General features: G+C 49.2%; 1 protein-coding gene across 1 annotated transcript in view; it reads right to left on the bottom strand.

Annotated features, from left to right (window-relative positions):
• Window positions 1-18,146, bottom strand: part of Ak8 (adenylate kinase 8) — a 105,485-nt gene extending 87,339 nt beyond the window's left edge. Inside the window, exons 1-4 of the mRNA XM_035446942.1 lie at window positions 18,065-18,146; window positions 11,372-11,421; window positions 9,152-9,265; window positions 5,462-5,530 (exon numbers count right to left, since the gene is read on the bottom strand). Of these exons, the coding sequence (XP_035302833.1) occupies window positions 5,462-5,530; window positions 9,152-9,265; window positions 11,372-11,421; window positions 18,065-18,146 (315 nt within the window). The remainder of the gene's footprint in view (window positions 1-5,461; window positions 5,531-9,151; window positions 9,266-11,371; window positions 11,422-18,064) is intronic.
• Between the last annotated feature and the right edge of the window lie 3,335 nt (window positions 18,147-21,481).

Here is a 21,481-nt window from a genome sequence, read left to right as displayed (position 1 = left end):
AGACATTATCTACCTAAATAGATAGAAAATAGAAAATAGAAAATAGAAAAAAGTTTCCCTTTTTACAAGAAAAGGGTAACTGGGGCTGGTGAATGGCTCTGTCAGTGGAGCACTCGCTGTGCAAACATGAGGACGTGGATCCCAGAACCCACAGAAAAAAGTCATGTCTGTTGACACACAGTTGTAATGCCAGTGCCAGGAAGGCAGAGACAGGAAAACCCTGGGTGAAAGCAGAAGACCCTGTCTCAGGGGTGGGAGGGCTGGAGAGATGGCTCAGAGGCTAAGAGTACCTGCTGCTCTCCCAGGGGACTCAAGTTTGGTTCCCAGCACCCACGTCGGGTGGCTCACAACTGCCTACAACTCCAGCTCCAGAGGATGGACAGTCGTCTTCTGGAGTCCACTGGCATCTGTGCACCCACATACACGCCTAAATTATTATTATTATTATTATTATTATTATTATTATTATTATTATTATTATTGTTATTATTGTGGAGTAATAGGGGACAACAACATGCATGTATACACATTCAAACACACAAATAATTGAGAAAGGCAACTAGACTTATTCAGTGGTGGCTTGGATGTGGACTGAGGGCCAGTGGGCCAGAACTGAAATGTTTTCCAGGCCACCAGGTCAGCTGCTGTGACTGTGGCACCACACATTTGTGCAGGCCCGGTTCTGTCACCAAAACCAGATCCTGGTGGACAATCAAAGGCTGGGAAATGCGTGGAAGAGAGATGATTCATGCAAGGGTGCACCCCCATCTCCCCTCAGCTAGGGCATGAGAAAGACTTGTGCCAGTTTACAATGCATGTCACAAGGAAGCCATTGGGTCACTCATGCAAAAACAGAGGCCTGCACACAATGAAGTGTGTTCTCATCGGGAGGCTCAGGCGAGGAAGAGCTCTCTTCTTGGCTCATTCAGGTTGGGACAGCATCCATCTGTTCCTGCTGTGTGGCTCAGGTCTCCCGTTCCTACTGGTGGAGGCTGGCTGTGGCCTACTGTGCCCAGAAGCCACCATTGGGGCTTCTCCAACCTGGCTGCTCTTGGTATGGTGCCAGCAAGGAGAACCTCCCTCTCCGGTCTGCTGAGACACATTACTGTGTGATGTGGTGCCAGACCATGGTCTCACCTGCTCCAGAGGAGGGGACTACACAAGATGTAGTCCAGGAAGTAGAAAACCAAGGACAGATACTTTGGGGTCTATGTGCCACAGAGTGGGATGGTCCTGAGTGGGGTGGGATCAGTCCAGAGGAGGACTAAGAGGTCTGGGTATCCAGAAAGGGTGGGTGATGGAAGGATGGAGCTGAATGCAGGCAGCCGGGGGGTGGGGGAGGGGTGGGCGCTGTGGGATTCTAAGTGTGTGTGTGTGTGTGTGTGTGTGTGCAGGCTCATGATTTAGCTATACTCGCTGGCCAGTGTGTATGTGCACTTGTGTGTGTGCATGTGCATGCATGAATGAGTGTGTGTATGTGCAAGTGCGAGTGTGTGTGTGTGTGTGTGTGTGTGTGTGTGTGTGTGTGTGTATCTGAAGGCTCACTGATTCAGCTATATTCACTGGCCAGTAAGCACCAGGGATCTGCCTGACTCTGACCCACCAGTGCGGGGCTTACAGATGTGTGCCATGCCCAGATTCATATTTGTTTAAAACAAAACAAACAAACAAACAAAAAACAACTGCTTCCTCTGTGTAGAACAGCATCTTCTGAAGGGTGAGTTTCCCAGACAAGTTTCTCCACAACTGTCTTGAGGGGAGGAGCCACCCCAGGTAGCTGGGACTGGCAAGAAGGCCCTCTGGTGGTTTCTGAGTTCTGAACTATTTGAATGGATGGACAGTGGCCAAAAATGCATTCATCTTATTTTTCTTTCTGACACACCAGGTTTTTTTTTTTTGATGCAGTGCTGGGAATTGAATTAGGGCCTCCCACATGCTAGCAGGTGGGAAACAACATGAAGGAAGCCATGGCAAGAAACCTGGGCACTTCAGAAAGCTAGCCCAGGAAAGGGAGCGCCAACCGTCCACATCAAGCTGAGTGCATGCATTCCGGCAGGGTGCCACGGAGCCTCTGGTTCTGACCCTTTTTATGTACATTCCTGGTGCCCACGCCTTCCTTCTTAGCTCTCCTTTGTCCAAGAGAAGTGGCGTGGGCACACTCTGACCTCCCGGACATGATTGTCTCTAAAGAGCACCTCATGTCTCTAGCAGGTTGAGCTGCCACCTCTTCATAGTTGTGAAACCAACTGCTAATTTCTCTTTCTCTAATGCATTTGATGGTCACTTCAAATAAAATTCTTCAAAGAGATTGCAAAAGAAGAAAAAAGCAGGAGAAAGAAAAGAAACAGGGCATCAACTACAGACTCCTGATGGGTTATGTTTCCCTGAACGCTATTTCCTACAATATTTGTGTGCTCTAAATTACTGATTCTAGTCCCTGTGTAGCTAAATAATAATAATTACCATATAAATGAATATGCATATGTGTCATTTTTCTCCCAAAAAGCAAGAGAGCCCACTTGTTTTGGGTGAGGGTTTGTTTTGCTTTTGAACAACCAAAGCTCATAATTAGAAGCCTCGCCTCGCCCTGGAAATCTGTCTCCATTGGGAAGAGATGAAAACAGCTCCAGATGCCCCTTGAAGGTTAAAAGAAATCTTAAGACAAATTGAAGGAGGTGGTTCTTTTCCCTGCAGGTAACAGTGGCTGGGCCACAATCACAGTCACAGACATGTAGGTCAGAGAGGGGAAATGGAGGCATGAAGAGGGGAACAGTGACCAAACCTCCAGGAGACACCCCCATCCATGGCAGGAGGCCCCTCTTCAGTAAATGAGAGTGGAGAACAATCATGGAAGATACTGATGTCAAACTCGGGCCTCCACACATGCATGCATATGCACTAGCACACACAAACAAGCAAAAAACAAAAAAGCCAAGCTGGGCAGTGGTGGTGGATGCCTTTAATCCCAGCAGTCAGAAGTCCATGAGTTTGAAGCCAGCCTGGTCTACAGAGAAAGTTCCAGGCCAGTCAGGACTACATATAGAAACTCTGTCTCCGGAAAACAAAAACAAAACAAAACAAAAACAACTGGGCGGGTGCTGAATGGTGCACTGGGCCTAGCTGCATGTGCCATACACCTGATCAGAGGGGTCACCAACGGTTTAGCAGTCACAGGCTTGTCAAACAGTAGAGATGTGCCTGCAGTGAGATGTAACAGATAAAGCTGTCCCCATCATCAGTCACCATGGCAATAAGTATTATAAATACATGGTCAACAGTATCAATCACAACACAGTGTAATTGTGTGGAATAAGATATAATCAACATATCAGTTTCAGTAAGTGCCGTCATTCTGATGAAAGTGGGATTTCTTGACAAGGACCCTGGAAGCCCAGCCTTGAACTTGGTCTACACTGCAGGTAAACGGTGAAAAAAGGCTGCATGGATAAAACTTGTAAATAAGGTCAAGAAGGGCTGCTGGACATCAGACTTTGTTGGGGCTGCGGAGGCAGCTTGGTTGGAAGAGTTAGTTTTTGCTACAGTGGAATTCTAAGACTTTTTTTTTTAAGCATGAGGTTTATTTCACTCATTTTTTTTTGTTTATTTGTTTTAGAGAAACAATGATTTAATCTGCAATGCCAGTCTCACTAGAACTAGAACCACCATGGGATCACATCTCTGGGTATTCAGGCATTTACAGACAGGTTTCACTGAGCAGGGAAGACCCACCCTGACCACGGGCTGGAGACTCAGACTGAATAAAAAGGAGAAAGTGGGCTGAGCACCAGCATCCCGCTCTCTGTTCCTGACTGTGGATGCAATGTGACTGGTTGCCTCGAATCCTACTACTGTGACCTCCCCAACAGTATTCCAGGAATGTGCTGGAAGGCTTTGATCTCACCCAGAGCCTCCTGGTTCAGAGGCAGCCGGGAATGACATGGCCCTGCAGTCTGCACATACAGCGGAAAACAAGGTCCATATCAAAACCAAAACCCAGAGCCACCTGGTTGGAACATACTAGAACCCAAATGAATCAGTCAGCTGCCGAGACAAAGATGTCAACATCCACCAAAGGACAGGACCCTGAGTCTCATGACATAAAAAGCATCCAGGATATAACCCACTCAACCCAGGGAGAGCCAGGGCAATAGTGACGCTCGTGGAGGAAGAAAAACACTGGCACTGTGGTGCCACTCTGGTGTTGGAATCAGTCACAAAACAAAGACTCTAAAGCTGATAGTTTGTGGGTGTTTTGTTTTGTTTTAAAGCCAATCTAGAAAATGATGGGAAGATCAATATCCTGGCAGAGAAGCAGAGAGCAGAAAGAAGAACCAACTGAAATTTTAGGACTTGAGAAAAATAGTAGCCCAAATAAAAACCTCACTGGGTGGGCTCAGAGGTGGCAGAAGGATGAGACTGAAAGGATTAAGGGGCCTGCTAGAGTTCATTATAAATAATCACGTCTGATAAGCAGAGCAAATAAAAACAGAGCAGAGCCCCGGGACCCAGGGACCAGAGCACCAGCAGGAGAAGAGAAAGAATGGTGGGACTAGAATCAACTTGATGTGAGTGCGGCCATCTTGGTTGTAACTGCCATCCTGCCATCAGGTCACCCTGATGCATCCCAAGCCCTGGAGAATAGGGTCATTCAGACAGACAGCAAGTGTGCTACATGGCCCCTGGAGGTGGACTTGCTTTTCATTGGACATGCAAATAGGTTTTGGGGCAAGGCCAGGCACACTGTGACCTACCTTTGATTACCATAAAACCCTTTCCCCTGCCTTGTGGGGAAGGGGAGCTGCCTGTGTTGTTGTTATCCAACACACGCTTCTGACCCACATTTCCTTTCTCTCTTGGTGTGACTCTGGGCCTGTTTGCCCACTTGTGGCTGGCTCTCAAACACTGGGCCAGGTTTTCTGAAACTATGCAGGGAATAATTTAAATGATAAAAGCCAGGGCTGGAGTGCTGGCTCTATGGTTAAAAGCCCAGGCTGCTCTTCTAAAGGACCAGGGTCCAGTTCCCAGCACCCCATCAAACAGCTCACAACTATCTATGACTCCATTTCTAGGGGATATTATGCCCTCTTCTGGCTTCATGGGCACTGCATACATAGGGTGTACATACATACATGAAGGCAAAACACATAAAATAAAAGTAAATTTTTAAAAAGATTAAAAGTCCAAGATCTTGGACACTTCAGTGTCACTAGCTGGTTCACTTAGTCCCTCCCACACACACTTTGGCAATTTCACTTTTCTGGCTGCTCTCCAAGGACCCCTTAGAGTGGGTTAGCTGTTAGGCACCCCAACAGAGCAGTCAACTACCACAGCTACTCTGAAGCCCCTGACCACAGACTGACCTTTGCTCAGCTTCACCTTCTCCATAGCCTCAAAGATAGACACATCCCTTCCCCCTTATCCTGGTAACCACCCCTAGCCACACAGTGCCACGCAGTCTTACCTTCCTGAGGCAGTCATCCTCATTCAGGCGCTCCTGGACCAGGCCGATAAGTATTGAATTGGGAATCATCTGAAAGGAAGACACATGGCATTAGGTCCCCAACCCCAGTCTTCTACCAACAGTGCCACATCTTCAGAGCAGACAGCGGTTTTCCTGGAACCTGCCCCAGGAGTGTTAATTTTGAGAATATGCATTTCCAACATGTTCCCAAGTGATGGCATTGCTTCTAGACTGGGGACTTCACATAGAGAACCTTTGTCCTAAAGTGACCTAATAAAGGGTCCACTAGGCTGGGAGCCACTGGCCAGCGAGGCTGCCTTTTTGCTGGTGCCCACATCCTCCTGGGTGCCCAGTGGGGCTCCCCAGGGTTGGCAATATAAAGGGAGTGGACAAGTAGTACCTTCTCTTCCTATTCCCTCCAGTCCTTGCCAGCCAGAGCAGTCTCCATTCCTGAGCCATGCTCCCAGGGCTCACGCCCCCCTCCCCATGCCATGTACTCATACAGCATTCAGATAAATACAGGGACACAGGAAGCGCCTGCCCAGATGCAGGGAATCCAAGCAGTCAAAGCACATAGCTGAAAGGTGGCAGGCCCAGGTGGGGTGCAAGCCTCTGGAAGCCTTCCCAGCAGGGGCTAGGTGGTAGCTTTGAGCAGTGCCCATCCCAAGTGCCCCCTGCCGTTCCCTGCCACTGTGCTGTCTGGATAGCAGCTTTGATGTGTCACATCAGCACAAGGGCTTCTGGGATGCTTCTGGAAGCCCTGCCAGACTCTTTGCAGGAGTCAGGCTGCCTCCTTCCAGAACCTGGCAATGCATCCCCACCCTCCAGCCCCCAGGCCTGGCTTTAGGGGGAGAGGCAGAGACAAGTAGATGGAGCTCAGGTGGCTTTTCCTGAGCATGGGGTGAGTGCCCAGGCTCACCTTGGGACGGTCTGCTTCCCTGGTTCTTAGGGACAGCACTGGCTGCATCTACTTCAGGCAGTCTGGGTTTTGTTCTCTTCCCTGGGTCACCTAGGTGGGCACTTCAATGCACAGAACAGACTCTAGCAGTACAGCAGGAAGGAACAAGCTGAGAGCCCCTGGTCTGCCCTCTACATAGATAGCAGCTCTGTCAGAGTGGTCAAGAACCTTTTCGGGGTCCAGAGAGGCAGCTGAGTGGGTAAAGGCATTGGCCACCAACCCTGATGACCCGAGTTTAATTCTTAGGACTCATTTGGTGGAAAGAGAATCTACTCTTCCCAGTTGTTCTGTGCCATCTGCAAGAGCCTTGGAGCCTGCATGAGTGTATACACACACACACACACACACACACACACACACACACACACACACACAACCATACATACCATTCCACACACACACACCATTCCACACACACCCCATACACACCACACACACCACATACCACACACACAAAGTATAATTTAAAGTAAAAAGGTTTTTTTGTTGTTTTTTTTTTTTAAAGAACATTTTCCAGATTCCCAGGCAAAGGGAAGCTGCTCCAAGTTGGCAGGAAATGAAGGGATGACAAGAAGAACCACCCCCAAGACTCTGGAGGAAGAGGCAGAGGTTGGAGACGTGGAGACAAGAGGGAGGAGGGCATGAGAGAGGCAGACTCCACCACAAGGAGTGACAACCAAGGAGGGACAGGCAGTGTTGGCCCTGGGATTTGGAAGGCTACCAGGCTAGCACAGAAGCCAGCAACCAGATTTTACATTTGTAGACACAAAACGGCACGGTGGCCTGTAGTCTAGCATTCGGGAAGAGCAGGCCAGAGCATCAGAAGTTGCAGCACATCATCAGCCTGGGATTGGGGGAGGGGAAGGATACACTGTAAACACTGTGGAGACCTGAATTAGGAATAGCCTGGCTTTAGGAAGGCCTCAATGAGCCCAGCTTTCCAAGCTTGGGCCACTTAAGATTCACTACACAAACACAGGCAGCTCTGCTCCAATGCAATCTTTTAGAGAACACCCAGACATAGCAATTATGGCATTATTAACTGTGGTGACAGAGGGCAGTCATATTGGGTGGGGCTGGGCTGTCATCTCAGAAGTCCCAAGATGCTATCTTTAAATGCTGTGGCTTGATCCTACTCCTGAGGACTGGCTCTAAATGCACAAGGCAAGGCCAGGCCGCAGGTGGGTTTTTTTGTTTGTTTTTGGTTTTTGGTTTTTCGAGACAGGGTTTCTCTGTGTAGCTTTGGAGCCTATCCTGGCACTCGCTCTGGAGACCAGGCTGGCCTTGAACTCACAGAGATCCACCTGCCTCTGCCTCCCAAGTGCTGGGATTAAAGGTGTGCACCAACAATGCCTGGTCCGAAGGTGTTTTGTTTTTTGGGGTTTTTTTTTTTGGTTTTTTGAAACAGGGTTTCTCTGTGGTTTTGGAGGCTGTCCTGGAGCTAGCTCTTGTAGACCAGGCTGGTCTTGAACTTACAGAGATCCACCTAGCCTCTGCCTCCCGAGTGCTGGGATTAAAGGCATGTGCCACCAACGCCCTGCCCGCAGGTGGTTTTTAAGGTGCCTGGCATGGGAGTGGACACAGCTACAATCCTAAAGCTGTGAGGCCTGATGGGAGCAGCTGAAGCCAGGGCCTGGCCTGGAAGGGTCCCAAATCTTCTGCATATCTTTGTCCTATTTCATAATATACAGTTCAGAATAAACAAAAAGCAGTGTGGACCTTCAGTGTCTTGAGGGACAGTCCTGCCCCTTGAGGTGTTCTGACACTTTGATTCCAGGATCTTCCATGCCTGGGAGCATCACAGCCCAGCTCTTAGGAAAGCTTTGAATGAACCTTAGCTCTGTAGTCTGTGCACACCTCCCAGCCTGTGCCTGAGACTCAGCAGGTGGCTGGGTCACATGACCACACTGACCATCAAGTCTGACCACTCTTTATCTGCTGCAGTCTAATCTTTGGTTTGACAAAAAGCTATCCTTTGGCATGGTGGATGACTAAAGTTCATGAGATCAGCTTGAAGGTCAGACATGCTTGTGTTTCTGCTTCATGAATGAGCACACCGGCTGGCTGGGCTGGCTGTTACATAAGGATCCCATGTTCTGAGGTCTAAGTACTAGAAGGGCCAAGAGGCCTTGAAATGTGGCCAGGGCACTGGACAAATGAATGGCTGTGGCTCTGTCTATAGGCTCTGAGATAGTGGGGCTGAGGGGATTTAGGAAATGGCCCATACACTGAGTATCAGCAGATGTGAAGTTCCCACAGGAAAATGAGGGAGCCTGGACCTCAGAGAAGAATGGCAAAAGACACATCCCCACTCTTTGGCTCAAAGGGAATTTTGAAAAAAAAATTCTTTGCATTTCTGTTTCATTAAAGAGAAACAGTGTGCTAAAATACAAGATGAGGAGGCAAACCAGGCAGAGATCGATAGCCAGCCAACCAGCCAGCCTAGGCTGGTTCCAGGTTGACTGAGAGACCTGACTAAAAAAAGAACATGTCTGAGAGAGATCGAGGAAGACACTAATCATTAACCTCTGGTCTTAACACTCACACATGTGCACCACCATGTACATGCACACACACACACACACACACACACACACACACACAAATAAGAAATCATCTAAAATAGTTTTAAAGGAGGAGGAGGAGAAGAAAACTAGCCAAGCAAGGGGGAAGTGGAGATCTGAAGCCATAGCTGCTCTGTCCCTGAACCCTGGCCCAGGGGCCAACCTTACCTTATAAATCTGGTAGTGTCTCTTGGCTTCCTCAGCCAGACAAGAAAACTCTTTTCCTAACAAGTTATCCTTGGTGATTAGATTGCTGTTGAGATGTTTGCAGAGCCACATTGCCTAAAGAAAGGAAAATAGAAATGAAAGTAAATGCAACACACGCCTTAGGCATGACTCCACCCGGTGGGGGAGATGGCTCAGTAAAGTGTTTCTCCTGCAAGGAGAAAGACCTGAATTCAACCTCTGGAACCCATATTCCTGGCATTGAAATGGGAAAAAATAATAAAAGTCTAAAAACTTAAGACTCCAAAACCCATATAGGAAAAAGAAAACTTTCAAGCTCCTCTGAGCTCCCAAAAGGCAGCCAGACAGATAAGGCTAGACAAAGAACTAGGTATGTGACTAGAGGCCTGAGACCAGATAACATACTCCAGCTGTGTCAACATTTCTCTGCCCTAAAGAAGACCAGATAGCCATCAACTTGTGGTTGTAAAAATCCCTGGCCCAGAAAATAATTAACAAACTTATTTGTTTGTTACAATATCCTGCTTAATTGTATCTTGCCCAAACATACAGTTATTGTTTTGTCTTATGTAACCACTAAGCCCTGTAATCTCAAGACTTTCAGTCTTGTGGACTTTCCCTTTAAAAACCCCTCTTAGCTGTAAGCGGTATTTTGCTCCCGAGCAGACAGAATCCACGCTGCAGCCTGCCAATAAAGAAAGCTTTGTTCTTGCATTCGGTGAGTTGTCTCCTTGGTGGTGGACTTTTTGGGGTCCCAAGAATTGGGCATAACAGAATGATGGCACACTTGGAACTCCAGCACTGTGAAGGTGGAGACAGAAGGACCCCTGGGGCTTGCTGGCCAGGCAGCCTAGACTACTATTGAGTTCCAGGCCAGTGAGAGACCCTGTCAATGAGTGCAACTCAAAGATGTCATCTAGTCTACACACACACACACACACACACACACACACACACACACACACACACACACACACGGCTGGGTATGTTAGTACATAGCTATAATGCCAGCATTATAGCTGTAAGTTTGAGGCCAACTTGAACAAATAGAGGTACCCTGTCTAAAAAACAAAACCAAAAACAATGAAATTAAGCCTGCCAAATCCTTCTATATTCTGTTAGAAAAAAAAATTGGCTAGGGAGCCAAGACTGTAGCTCAGCAGTGGAGAAAAGGCAAGCCATGGGACACAGTCATTTGTGGGTGGCTGGAGTAAGGTACTTCTCACCTATCAGAACCATCTGTCTCACCTACCAATGGCTCTGTGTGGCCATCATCCCCCCCCCCCCATCTTTCTGTGGACCACAAGGAAGATGTGGAGGTGGTGTGAAAAAGAGGGAAGGAAGTGTTTACTGGTCTGGTCTGGTCTTTGCCTTGCTTCTCTTTTAACATGGAAAGACCAAAGAATAAAAGGCAGAAAAATGGCAAGTGTGTGGGAAGTCTCAGAACTGACAAGTGAGCATTTATGGCACAGTGTCATTGCTCTTTCACTTCAGCTGCTTCACAGTCCACACTAAGACACCATAATCAAAGCCTTTAAGGTATGCAGGCTGTTGGACCTGAAAGTGCTTCTAGAAATGCATTCTCCAGCTATAGTTGAGGGAATGCCCCAGGTGCTTCTGAGGTAGCCAGGAGATGTCCCCAGGATGCCGCTGAAGTGTGACCAGGGAAGGGGTGGCACCCCAGGGTTAAAGGGCTGTGTGACTGTGGTTCGTATTTTCTGAATTCCCATCTGTGGTGATTTGAATGAAAATGGGCCCAATGGCTCCTAGGAAATGGCACTATTAGGAGGTGTGGCCTTGTTGGAGTAAGTGTGTCACTGGGGTGGGCTTTGGGGTTCCAGAAGCTCAAGCCAGGCTGTGGCTCACTTGCTTTTTCTGTCTCCTGCCTATCCAGATATAGAACTCTCAGCTACAATGTCTGCCTGTGTGCTGCCAAGCTTCCGGCCATGATGATAATGGACTCACCTCTGAAATGAAATGTTTTCCTTATAAGAGTTGCTGCAGTCATGGTGTCTCTTCACAGCAATAGAAACCCTACTACCTAAGACACTGGCTATGAACACACCCTGCCATTTGTAATGAGAAAGTGGGTAGGAAGAGAAGAAAAGAGCAGGTGTGTGGACAATTCACCAGTGCATAGCCCCCTGTCCACCGGAGCATGAACGACACATTCTAGAATGACATTTAATATAATGCACTTACAATGGTGGTTTTCCCTGAGGCAGGCGGACCTAGTATCACGACCTTCGGCACTGTGGAAGAAAAAGATTTGGATGTCAGCACTGGGCACGACAAAGCGGCCTGCCATGTCTGTGCTGCACTGGGTCTATTTCTTTCTTCCCCAGATTTCATTTCTGCCAGTGACATGACCATTCGTAACCCTGAGGCTGGGAGACACTCCTGCCCCAGAACGCATTCTCTGTGTTTAGAGAGGTAAGCGATCACAGAGATGGTTTACTTTTCTATCTCCACGGGGATACGGACACAGTAACTTGTTTGCCAAACTAATGAATATCAAAAACAATTGGGATTTTCAAATGCCATAAAGCATTTTAAACAGGGACTTTGTCTTGGGAACACTCTTTCAAATAAAGTTGTATTTTATGTAAATAGACCTTTGATGCTTTTATATATATATATATATATTTATGCCTTCTTATTTAGCAAATTGTATCCCCCCCACCATCATTTTATAGAAGAAAATAATGGAAAGAAGCCTGCAGTGTATGGGCTAGATTTATAAAACCCAAGGTAGGTGAGTCTTTGTTTTCGAATGCAGGCATTTCTATGCAAATTTTTACAACCCTGGCAGCTTATTTGTGGCTGTAAGTCCTGGCTCTGGAATAGTCTTGGTTCTGCAGAAGCCCTGGAGTGTCGTCTGGGGTACCATGGAGCAGTTGCTGGCAACTGGGAGGAGAGAAGTCTATCACAGTGAAAGGGTGGGACAGGGGCACAAACAAGGTCAGATGACACGTAAGTCCAGGGATGACTGCCAATGAAGTCTCTTGATGATGTCACCTCCATCTTACTTGTCCAGAGTAAGTCCTCTTAGCCTTAGGACACACGGGAAAAATGTCTACCCAACTCTCTTGAGTCTCTACTGTCCACGTGGAGCTGGAAGGACCCTACTCCAAGAAGAGGTAAGGCATGAATGGCTGTCTACTCTGGGGACAGACATGGAGATGGAACTAGAGAGTAGCCTTTAGGACAGTAGTTTGGAGGCCAGCACAAGGGTACTCTGCTAGGCTGCTTGGGTTCAAATAGGTCTCTGCCCAAATTCCCAGTAACTTCTCACTTCCAAGGTGAGGGTGGAGAAGAGTGTGAGATGATCACCCCTCCCCCGGCCACTGCAATTCTGAAAGTCTCACAGTAGCACAGGACCCATCACAGAGAGGAAGGGATAGGCTACATGACAGGGGCTCCATGTGGCTCCACATGGCAGGCAGGCTAGCAAAGTGAGCTGTATACTCGGGTACCACAGTGCTCTGCTGGCCTGACCGCAGGATCCTTTAGGTTCCCTTGGGCCTGGAGGGGTATGCCCTGCATTTCCTAATAGTCCTAGGGCTCAGAGAATCCCTCAGGGGTCCCAAATGATGCCCTCCTTTGAGCTGACAGACCTGGGGCAGCCCTTTTCTTCCCAGACAATGCTAACATATGTCTACTTATCATTTGTCATTCTCTGTCAAGAATATCTTTGCCTCCACGCAGCCAGGGGACACTCTGGGCCTTACTGCTTCTTCCTGCTTGAGACTATACCCTGGTTCCACTGTGGAGAAACTGGTCAAGCTACTTGCAGCAATTTCCCTTCCACTGTAGAAGGCTTCATTACCAGGCCTCAAAAAAGTGGCACTGCTGTCCCCAGCAAATGGCCAGCTCTCTGAGAGCAGGTACAAAGTCTTATCCACATGAACCTTTCCACAGAAGTCAATATTGCAGGGTCACCCACACAGCAGAACCTGCAATGGCCACCTCAGTTATCCCCCAGCCCTTGATGTGACCACTGAGAGTTACTATTGCTGCCATCTACAGAAGGCTCTCTTTGCCAGTCAACACTGTAGGGAACTGCTAAGGACTCAGGGGTGGCCAAGTTGAGACAGACTCTAGTAAAAGGATAGAGGATCACAGAATCCAACACAGCTGGGGATCCATGCCGGGGTACCCCACCAGGAAGGATACCCCAAGCAAGGCCACAAAATGGTCTAGGGGAAGAACACTGCTATTCTATGCACTGATGACACAGCCTTTGTCCTTGATGCACTGTGGTTCATGGGGCTGCCACCAACCACCACCATCCAGGGACTATGCCTTGCAGAGCCGATGGCAAAGGGTGGAGGTGGGTACTGCCCATGGCACAGGCTGTTGTAGATGCTGGGGGCATTGTCCAGCATCTGAGATGTCAGTGCACGTCTCAAGGCAGAAATCAAGGAATTCATCCATTCCTACTACAAGTCACAGGCCAGGGCAAGGCTCTCAGGGCCTCCATCTGAGTGAGAGATGTCACAGCAGGTAGCATTTGCAGCCCAGGTGTGGACATTTGGGCCAGGGAGGGGGAAGGTGAGGTTGGAGCCGGAGTTCAATCTAGAGTTTGGAGAGCAGCGGGGAGGGTGTTCAAAGTCAGAGAGGCACAGGAATTGGGGAAATTGCTATGACTATAGAGAATGCCTGCTCAGCCAAAGCCAGGATGCTGGAGGGCTGCTATGCGAGCCTACTCCAGTGCCCACTGCTCTAAGCACAGGCCTTTGCCTATCCCTGGGAATGTCACCAACCAGATTCATCAGAGTTCAGGGGTGTAGTGCTGGAGAAGATGGTAGATACATCTCGCATTGAGTGTGTAACCAGGGCATCCAGCGATTAAATCCAACTCCTGGCAGAGGCCCTGGGCAGGGGCTACAGGGGAAGTGTTACTCCCCTCTGTTCCATTCCCAGCTCCTGTAAGTGGCACCCAAATTGTACACGCCTAAGAAAATACTTTAAAGAGGAACATCGTGGCCTTCTCCCCTCCCAATTTCTCATACTCACTTAGCTGACTAATTTCGGTTTCTTAAAATCTAACACCTTGAAACTCCGGCCTAGCTCATGAGTAATTATTTATAAACAGTGTCATAAAAGGCTGCTTGACTGCCAAGAGTAATCAAACTCCTCTAACCACTTCAAAGAAAATCAAAGAACCTTTCCATCCGTGGAGCCTTTTGAGGCTTAACTAGGAACATGATTTAAAATTCACAAGGAGCCCCTCAGGTATCAGAGCTCTAATACAAGGCTTTCCTGGACAAGCGTTTGATACGAAGCGAAATGCTCCATTATATCCACCACCGCCTGTGCTAATATTGCCCAGGGCCACCGTAAACGTTCACTTTGTACTGAATGCTTTTCTCGAGGCAAAGGGGCTAGGAGCCCAAGTGTGGGGCTCCTTCCCTCCTTCCTGTGCATGCTCACAGGCTGGGATGAGTTCTTCCTCCCATGTCAGTCACTGGCCAGTGTTACATGTGCCCTGCTGCCAGTAAGCAGGAAGGTTGTGTTCCTGGCTCTGGTGACTAGGAGGCAAGCAACTCTCACTACTGCCCAGGGGAGCAAGGGAAATGCAGGTTGGATGTCTTGGGACCCCACTAAGTTCCAGAGGGGTGTGGCTCAGGCTGATCCCACCTCTCTTGCCTTTGACATCCTAGAAAAATTACAACAGCAAGGTGGCCTCCCTCTACCCATTGTTGGCCTTGCTTTTCTGGGAATGAAAGCCTATGAACATCCCTATCCAAAGACACAGATGTCCCACAAATGCTCACCAAGGCTTGAGAGTAGGGTGGAGAACTGGGGTGGGGGGGCGTCGTAATAAAGCCACGGTTATCGGACTTGGCATGTGTGCTTGAAGAACATCCAGGCTGGAAAGTGACACCCATCCAAATGGCAGGTGGGAGACTGACTGTGGCAATACAGGCCTGGACTCCACTCTCTGCAGCAGAGGGTGCTGTGTGGAATAAAGGGAAAATGCCACCAAGAGCTGTCTTTGCAAAGTCACAGGCCTGGAAATGTGTGGTAGGTGGCCACAAGCAAATTGTTGCGGATAGGAGATAGCTGTCCAGCAGATATCAGCTGCACTCAGCCAGCCCAGGATGATGATATGGGGACTTGAGAAGGCTAGTGCAGGGCATGTGATGCTGAAATACTGCCCTGCAGCCACACAGCAGTACTGAGACAGGTGAGAAGGCAAAGGCAGCCTCATGTTCTAGGCTCTCACTCCAGGTCTGAGGCTTATGGAAGCCTGAAGATTATTAGCTCAAAAAAATTTCCCCACAGTGGGGGCATAGGGAGAGAGCTCAGTCACTAAGAGCACTGGCTGCTTTTGCAGAGAACCTGGCTTCAGTTACCAGCACCCATGAGGTGGCTCACAACGATCTGGAATTCCCAGTTCTAGGGAATCCAATGCCCTCTTCTGGCCTCCACGGGAACTGCATATACATAGTGCACATGCAGACAAACACACATACACAAAAAATGAAAATAAACCTTTAAAAAAATCCTCCAACTTGCTGTGGATGTGAACCAGTCCAGCTGATGTGGACACCCCCTGTCTCTGCAACAGAGTCTTCCAACAGCTCCTGATGGAATACCCATTGCCTAAATTCCCTTTTTTTTTTTTTTTTTTTTTTTTTTTTTTTTTTTTTTTTTTTTTTTTGCTTTTGAGTAGCATTTCAGCCTTCTTGGGTCCCTAACTTCGTCCCAAAGTCAGCAGGAAGTAGATTGGAAAGAATATGTCACCCATCCTTACATAGGGGATGCCAATACCTCTCACTCCCTGATGGGGATGCTGAAGAGACAGCAATTCCATGATTGGAATCTCCAAAAAAAAAAAAAAATGGGGGAATGAAGGGACCAGCTCCCCATTTTGGCAGCCATAACAGCCGAACACGTGTTTGCCTGACCTTGCCTTGGTCACTAGGAGGTCAGATGCCTGCCTTATGGCAAGGAACCAATCAGAAGTTAGCTGGTGGGGCTATGCTTTACGGCTCTGGATGTGCTTTACAGACAAGTGCACAACAATGACACACAGAGCATAGCAACCACCCTGGGAGGGCCTATGGGCCATAACAATCAGTTGACCAATCAACACAGGGCAAGCCCTCCAAGCCTGGAGGCACACCAATCCTGAGCCTGTGAGTACCCCTAGACACTCCCCTTATGCTGCCCTATAAGATCTCTATGCAGACACTTCGAGCCATCTTTCCTAGCCATCCGCCATGGCGGGTGGATGAAAGACCCGAGCTAACATGGGATTAGCTCATTAAACAACTACAATAAAGCCTCGGTGCAGTTTCCATCAAAAAAAAAAATTCTCCAAGAGGCACAGCCACCCAGACAGGACATTCGAACCAACAGCAGAGCCTCCCCCAGAACAGCATAGTGACCAGCTAACCAGGGAGGGGCAGAGAGAATTGCCTGGGGCAAGGTAGGCAAGGCTGGAAGAAGCAGGTGGAATTCTAGGGAACAATGTTCTCTGACTCCCTCCTGTCGCAGCTCAATTTCCACCCTGTCTATGGTCTCAACTTTGGCTGGGTGCTGGGGTACCCAGACTCGGCCATTCATGACTTGGAAAAGCCTCAGAGCTTTTCCTGTTTGAATTCCTTGCTAGGGTCCACATGCTAGACTTGGGCTAAAAGATGGACCCTCATGTCCATCAAGGTGCAGGTTGCAAGACATGTGAGGTTGGCTGGTGAACTGGGTGCACCTGCAAGCATGAAGCCTGCTCTGGATACCTTTAAATGTTTCTTTTAAAGATTGCTCTAGTTTTATTTCTGTTGCTAACTACTAAGATTCCATGACAAAAGAGATAATAAAATTATTTATTATGTACACAGTGTTTTGCCTGCATGTATCCTTGCACGCCAGAAGAGGGCACTAGATCTCATTACACATGGTTCTGAGTCCACCATGTGGTTGCTGGGAATTGAACTCAGGACCTCTGGAAGAGCAATCAGTGCTCTTAACCTCTGAACCATCTCTCCAGCCCCGATACCCTATTTTTTCAAGACAAGTTTCTCTGTGTAGCCCTGGCTGTCCTGGAACTCACTATGTAGACCAGAGTGGCTTCAAACTCGGGAATCTGCCTGCTTCTGCCTCCTGAGTGCTGGAACTAAATATGTGTACCACCATAACCAGCTCAAACCTAAACCTAACTTTTATTAGATAATTTAGCATCATTTCAGACTGTAGGCAGCCCAGTTCCACCGTGGGGCATCTCAAGCCCCGAATGCTAAATTTGCTGTTAAGATAAAGCTTCCTTAGAACTGTGGGAAAATCAACCAACCAATCAAGACACCAGGTCCCCAAGCGGCTCACCCAGGGCAGAAGAATCCTCCCTTGGCTTGGCAAACCTACCATGCTGGGATTCAGGAAGGGGCCTTGCTTATTGGAGGGCCTTTCTCTTCCCAGATTTGCACTTGAGCCTGGGGTCTGACCAACCCACCTTTGGCTGAGGTCTGGGGAGTTCAGCAACTCATTAGCAAGTAGTGATAATGAGACCCTTGGAAAAGTACAAGCATTCACCTGTCTAGGTAGAGCAGAAACCAAACTTCACCTGACAAGTGGAGTGATCAGAGTGTTTAAACCCAACAGGCGACATCAGCCAGGGCAGGCGGAAGCATTAATAATTGATTACATGGGCCATTCTGGGCTTTGCATTTTAATAGCTTGGCACGAGAATTTTTATTAGTCTCAAAAAGAAAAAGAAGCCATTCTCCAATTAACCACTGCAGCTGGTCCAAGTACCTCCCCTCTCTGTCCTATTCTGATCTCCCTTCAGACACAGATAGGGACAGCAAGCTGCTGGGCTGTGGTCAGGATGGGTAGGGTCCCTGGAGGAGATGGTGGAGGCAGCTACCACACATTGGAGTGAGTGCTCACCATTGTCATTGTTCCGGCGCAGGTGATTGATCATGAAGGGGATGGGGTCCGCTGGCTGGTGGATCAGGAGCTGCTCCAGCATATTCTGTGGGCACAAGCAGATAGCAGGAGATGAACACCTGCAGGGGCCCTAGTTGCTGTAGAGATCACCTACTGGGGCATCTGTTGGGGTCGCTGGCAGCAGAGGCCCAAGGAAGTCCAAGCAGCCAGTGCCCCTGCCCTCTCTACCTCTTCTCCCTTTGTGCTCCCCACCCAAGCCTTCCCTTGGTCCTGCACTGTTGCCCTGTTGCAGGGCCTCAGTGAATGCTGGCCTTCTACACATAATGCTTTCTGCTCCTTGACCTGGCTACTTGGTCATCAGATCTCAGTGCATGCACCCAGGTAAATCCCTGCCACCCTATGTTCCTGCACAGGCCTGCCATATGGACCTGTGTGCTCTGCCTCACCTCATCTCTGCTCTACCACCCTATGGGTTCTGTGGTCCTCCCCATCTGCACAATTGCAGCAGGTGCCCAGTCCTGTGCCCATGTTATCTGGGGAACAAAGCTATTCCTGCTGCCTGGGTCTTTCCACAGAGGGGCAGAATACTTATCCAGCCAAATATCTAAAGTCTTGACTACTCTTAGCCCAACTGAGCAAACACATCAGAGGAAGCAATTATCAGGGTAGCTGGCACACCAGGGAACTGGAGAGCTGACCGGAGCTAGACTGCAGGTCAGGAAGGGAAGGGGCTTCCACCTATGGGGGCAGCAGGTGTGCAGGGCAGTCAAAAGCACCAAGGGGAAATCTCGTTCCAGTGCAGCTCTAGACCTCACCAGCAACTTTCTTCCCTTCTTGGGGCCTCAGCTCTCCTCCCTCCAACTCCCTCCCTTTGTCCAGTGGCACAGCTGGGCTCACTCTATGATTTGAGTACGTTACCGCTTGCATCTTGGCTAAGACACTGCATAGATGGTGCATCTGAAAAATAAGTGCTCCAGAGCGGTAATGCCAAAAGTATTTCTCAGGACAAGACAAAAAGAAGCTGAGCTTGTGACAGTGAACTGAATTCTGGGAATGGTCTTAGTGTGGGTGAACAGCAATGGATCTGTGAAGGCCGTGAGATTCCAGACATCTGATAAAATTTGACAGAGCCGTACACACCACTACAGAAATCCAGGAGCAGGGAGAGGACACACGACCCAGGACACACTTTCATGGCTTTGACAACACCTGTGTTAGATGGCTTCAAGGGTAGACAAGAGACAAATACCATTTTTATAACTTCCCATTTGAAAATAAAACGATTTTGTTTTTTTCTGTTTTTTAAGGAAATGATCAAAACAGTGGAGACACAACCCAAATGAGCTTAAAGCTTTCTTGGTGATCAGAAAACAGGCCAGGGTCATCAATCCTCCTCTCCTTGCCCCAGTGGAGCTTGTTTATTTGTGACTGGGCACTCTGTCTCCCCCTCCCACTAATTCTTTCCAAAGGAAGCATGTTTGCTGGAGACTCGGGTCCCTTGGTCTGGGCTCATGTGTCACCATGGTTCTGACTGGGGTGCTTGAATACCTCAAATTGCAGTACAGGGTACTGGAAACTGAGCTCTAGTTTACCCTTGGCTCCCAGAATCGTTGAGTGGCTAAGAACTTACCAGTCCAGCTTCTAAAAGCCTTTTGCACACATGGGGAGCATGAGTGGAAAAGGACCACATATAGGTGGGAGCACAGTTTGGCCCAAGGTCACAGGGGGTTGGGAACTGGGACAGGCTGGGAGTCAGGATAAGGGTTGAGGGCTTTGTAAAGTTCTGAAAAATCCACCCAGACAGAGACGTCATCTTGAACTTGGACAGCCCATGATCCTGCCCCAACAGGAATGAAGACACTCCAGTGAGACAAGCACATGCATCTCCTCCTTTTGACTGACAGATGAGACAATGAATGGTCACGGAGAAATGGGAATTTCCTGGAACTCTCATGATGGGAGAAGGGAAGGGAAGCTTGGTGTCGGCCAGAGGAGATTCCAGAGTTCTTGTAACTTGTCAGACCAACTTTCACGAGAGAATGGAGCTGAGACAAAGATGGGTCAGCAATGGGTGGGACCACACTTGACCAGGCCTGCTTAGTTAGACGCACCCCTTGCCCTCTAAATCTAAACCTCTGTCAGGACCCCAAAACTGGATCTATGGGGAGAAGATCACCAGATTTTTATGTGTTCCTCTTCCTAATATTGGTCACACAGAACAACTCTTTCTGTTTTCCACTGTTGTTTGTCTCCTGGGACAACTGAAGTCAGGTGGCTGATCCTACCTTGTTAGTGCTGCCAGGACCCAGCTTAGGTAGGTAAGACCCAAGGCTCGGTCACCACAAATTCAGATGAGGCCCTGGGAACTACAGCGGCATTTCACAGGTGGAGAAACTGAGAAGAGGGACTACCCCTGCTCCCCTGCGACCGTGCTGCCAGCCTGGCCCCTGCGGTCTTGTGGTCTCACTCCCTACCCTCGGGCGCCTGTTCACACCTGCATCATCTCGAAGATGTGGTTGTCCTCCCCATACTGAGGCATTTCCGGGGGGATGAGGTGCGGGGCAGTTGTCGCGTCCATGTCTCGGACTGCTTGCCGCACCTCTAGTAACCGCGTTGCTAGGACGCCAAGTTGTGCGTCATCGGTGCGCGCCTCCGCGCCTCCGCTGGGACCAGTCCTGGTCCCCGTTCCATCCATCAAGGCCCTCACCGCAGTAGGCTCTCCCTCCCCAGGGCCACACTGCACAACCCTAGAACATCCTGAGGGGCCACAGCGCAAGGACCTCAGGATGCCAGTGGGACCACAGCACAATGACTCCAGGACTCCAGTTGTGGTCACAGTGCAAGGACCCCAGGATTCTCCGAAGGGCCACCATGTGAAGAATCCCACGACATCCTAGGGTCCACAGCTCTGGATCCCCAGGCCCTCCTGAGGGAGATCGGATCCAGAAACTTGCTTCTGGATGCTGGGAGCTTAGGGTTCAACCCTGACTCTGCTCCGGGCACCCCAGTTTCCCTATCTTTAAACGAAAGACGCTAAGCAGATGTAGATCTGATGTCTGCAGGCGCAAAAGTCATGTGCATCCGGGATCAGCCAGAACCTGGGCGGGATCTCCTGGTTTGGGCAGCGGGCCATGTGACCTGATTGCCATGGCACCTGTAGTCACAATCGGCCAGGGCCGCCTGTCTCTGTGGCCTCGACCCCGCCCACTCCTGCTTCCCGAGAACTGATGAGGGTCTTCCCGCCCTCCGGGGCCCACACACCCACGCAGGCACTACAAGCTTCTGGGTACTCTGTGAGGCGAAGGCCAGTCCGAGTCAAACCAGGGTAAAGGGGGCTGGGGCGCCGGCCCAAGAGCGGAATCGAAAACACTCGGGGAGTGGTGGGGGAAGAGGTGGAGGTGTCCTGGCCTAGAGGAG

The sequence above is a fragment of the Cricetulus griseus genome, chromosome 6 (assembly GCF_003668045.3).
Source record: "Cricetulus griseus strain 17A/GY chromosome 6, alternate assembly CriGri-PICRH-1.0, whole genome shotgun sequence".
In the NCBI taxonomy this organism is placed as follows: domain Eukaryota; kingdom Metazoa; phylum Chordata; class Mammalia; order Rodentia; family Cricetidae; genus Cricetulus; species Cricetulus griseus.
Note: the sequence above shows the minus strand (reverse complement) of the source record. Positions and strands in the feature narration are given on the sequence as shown.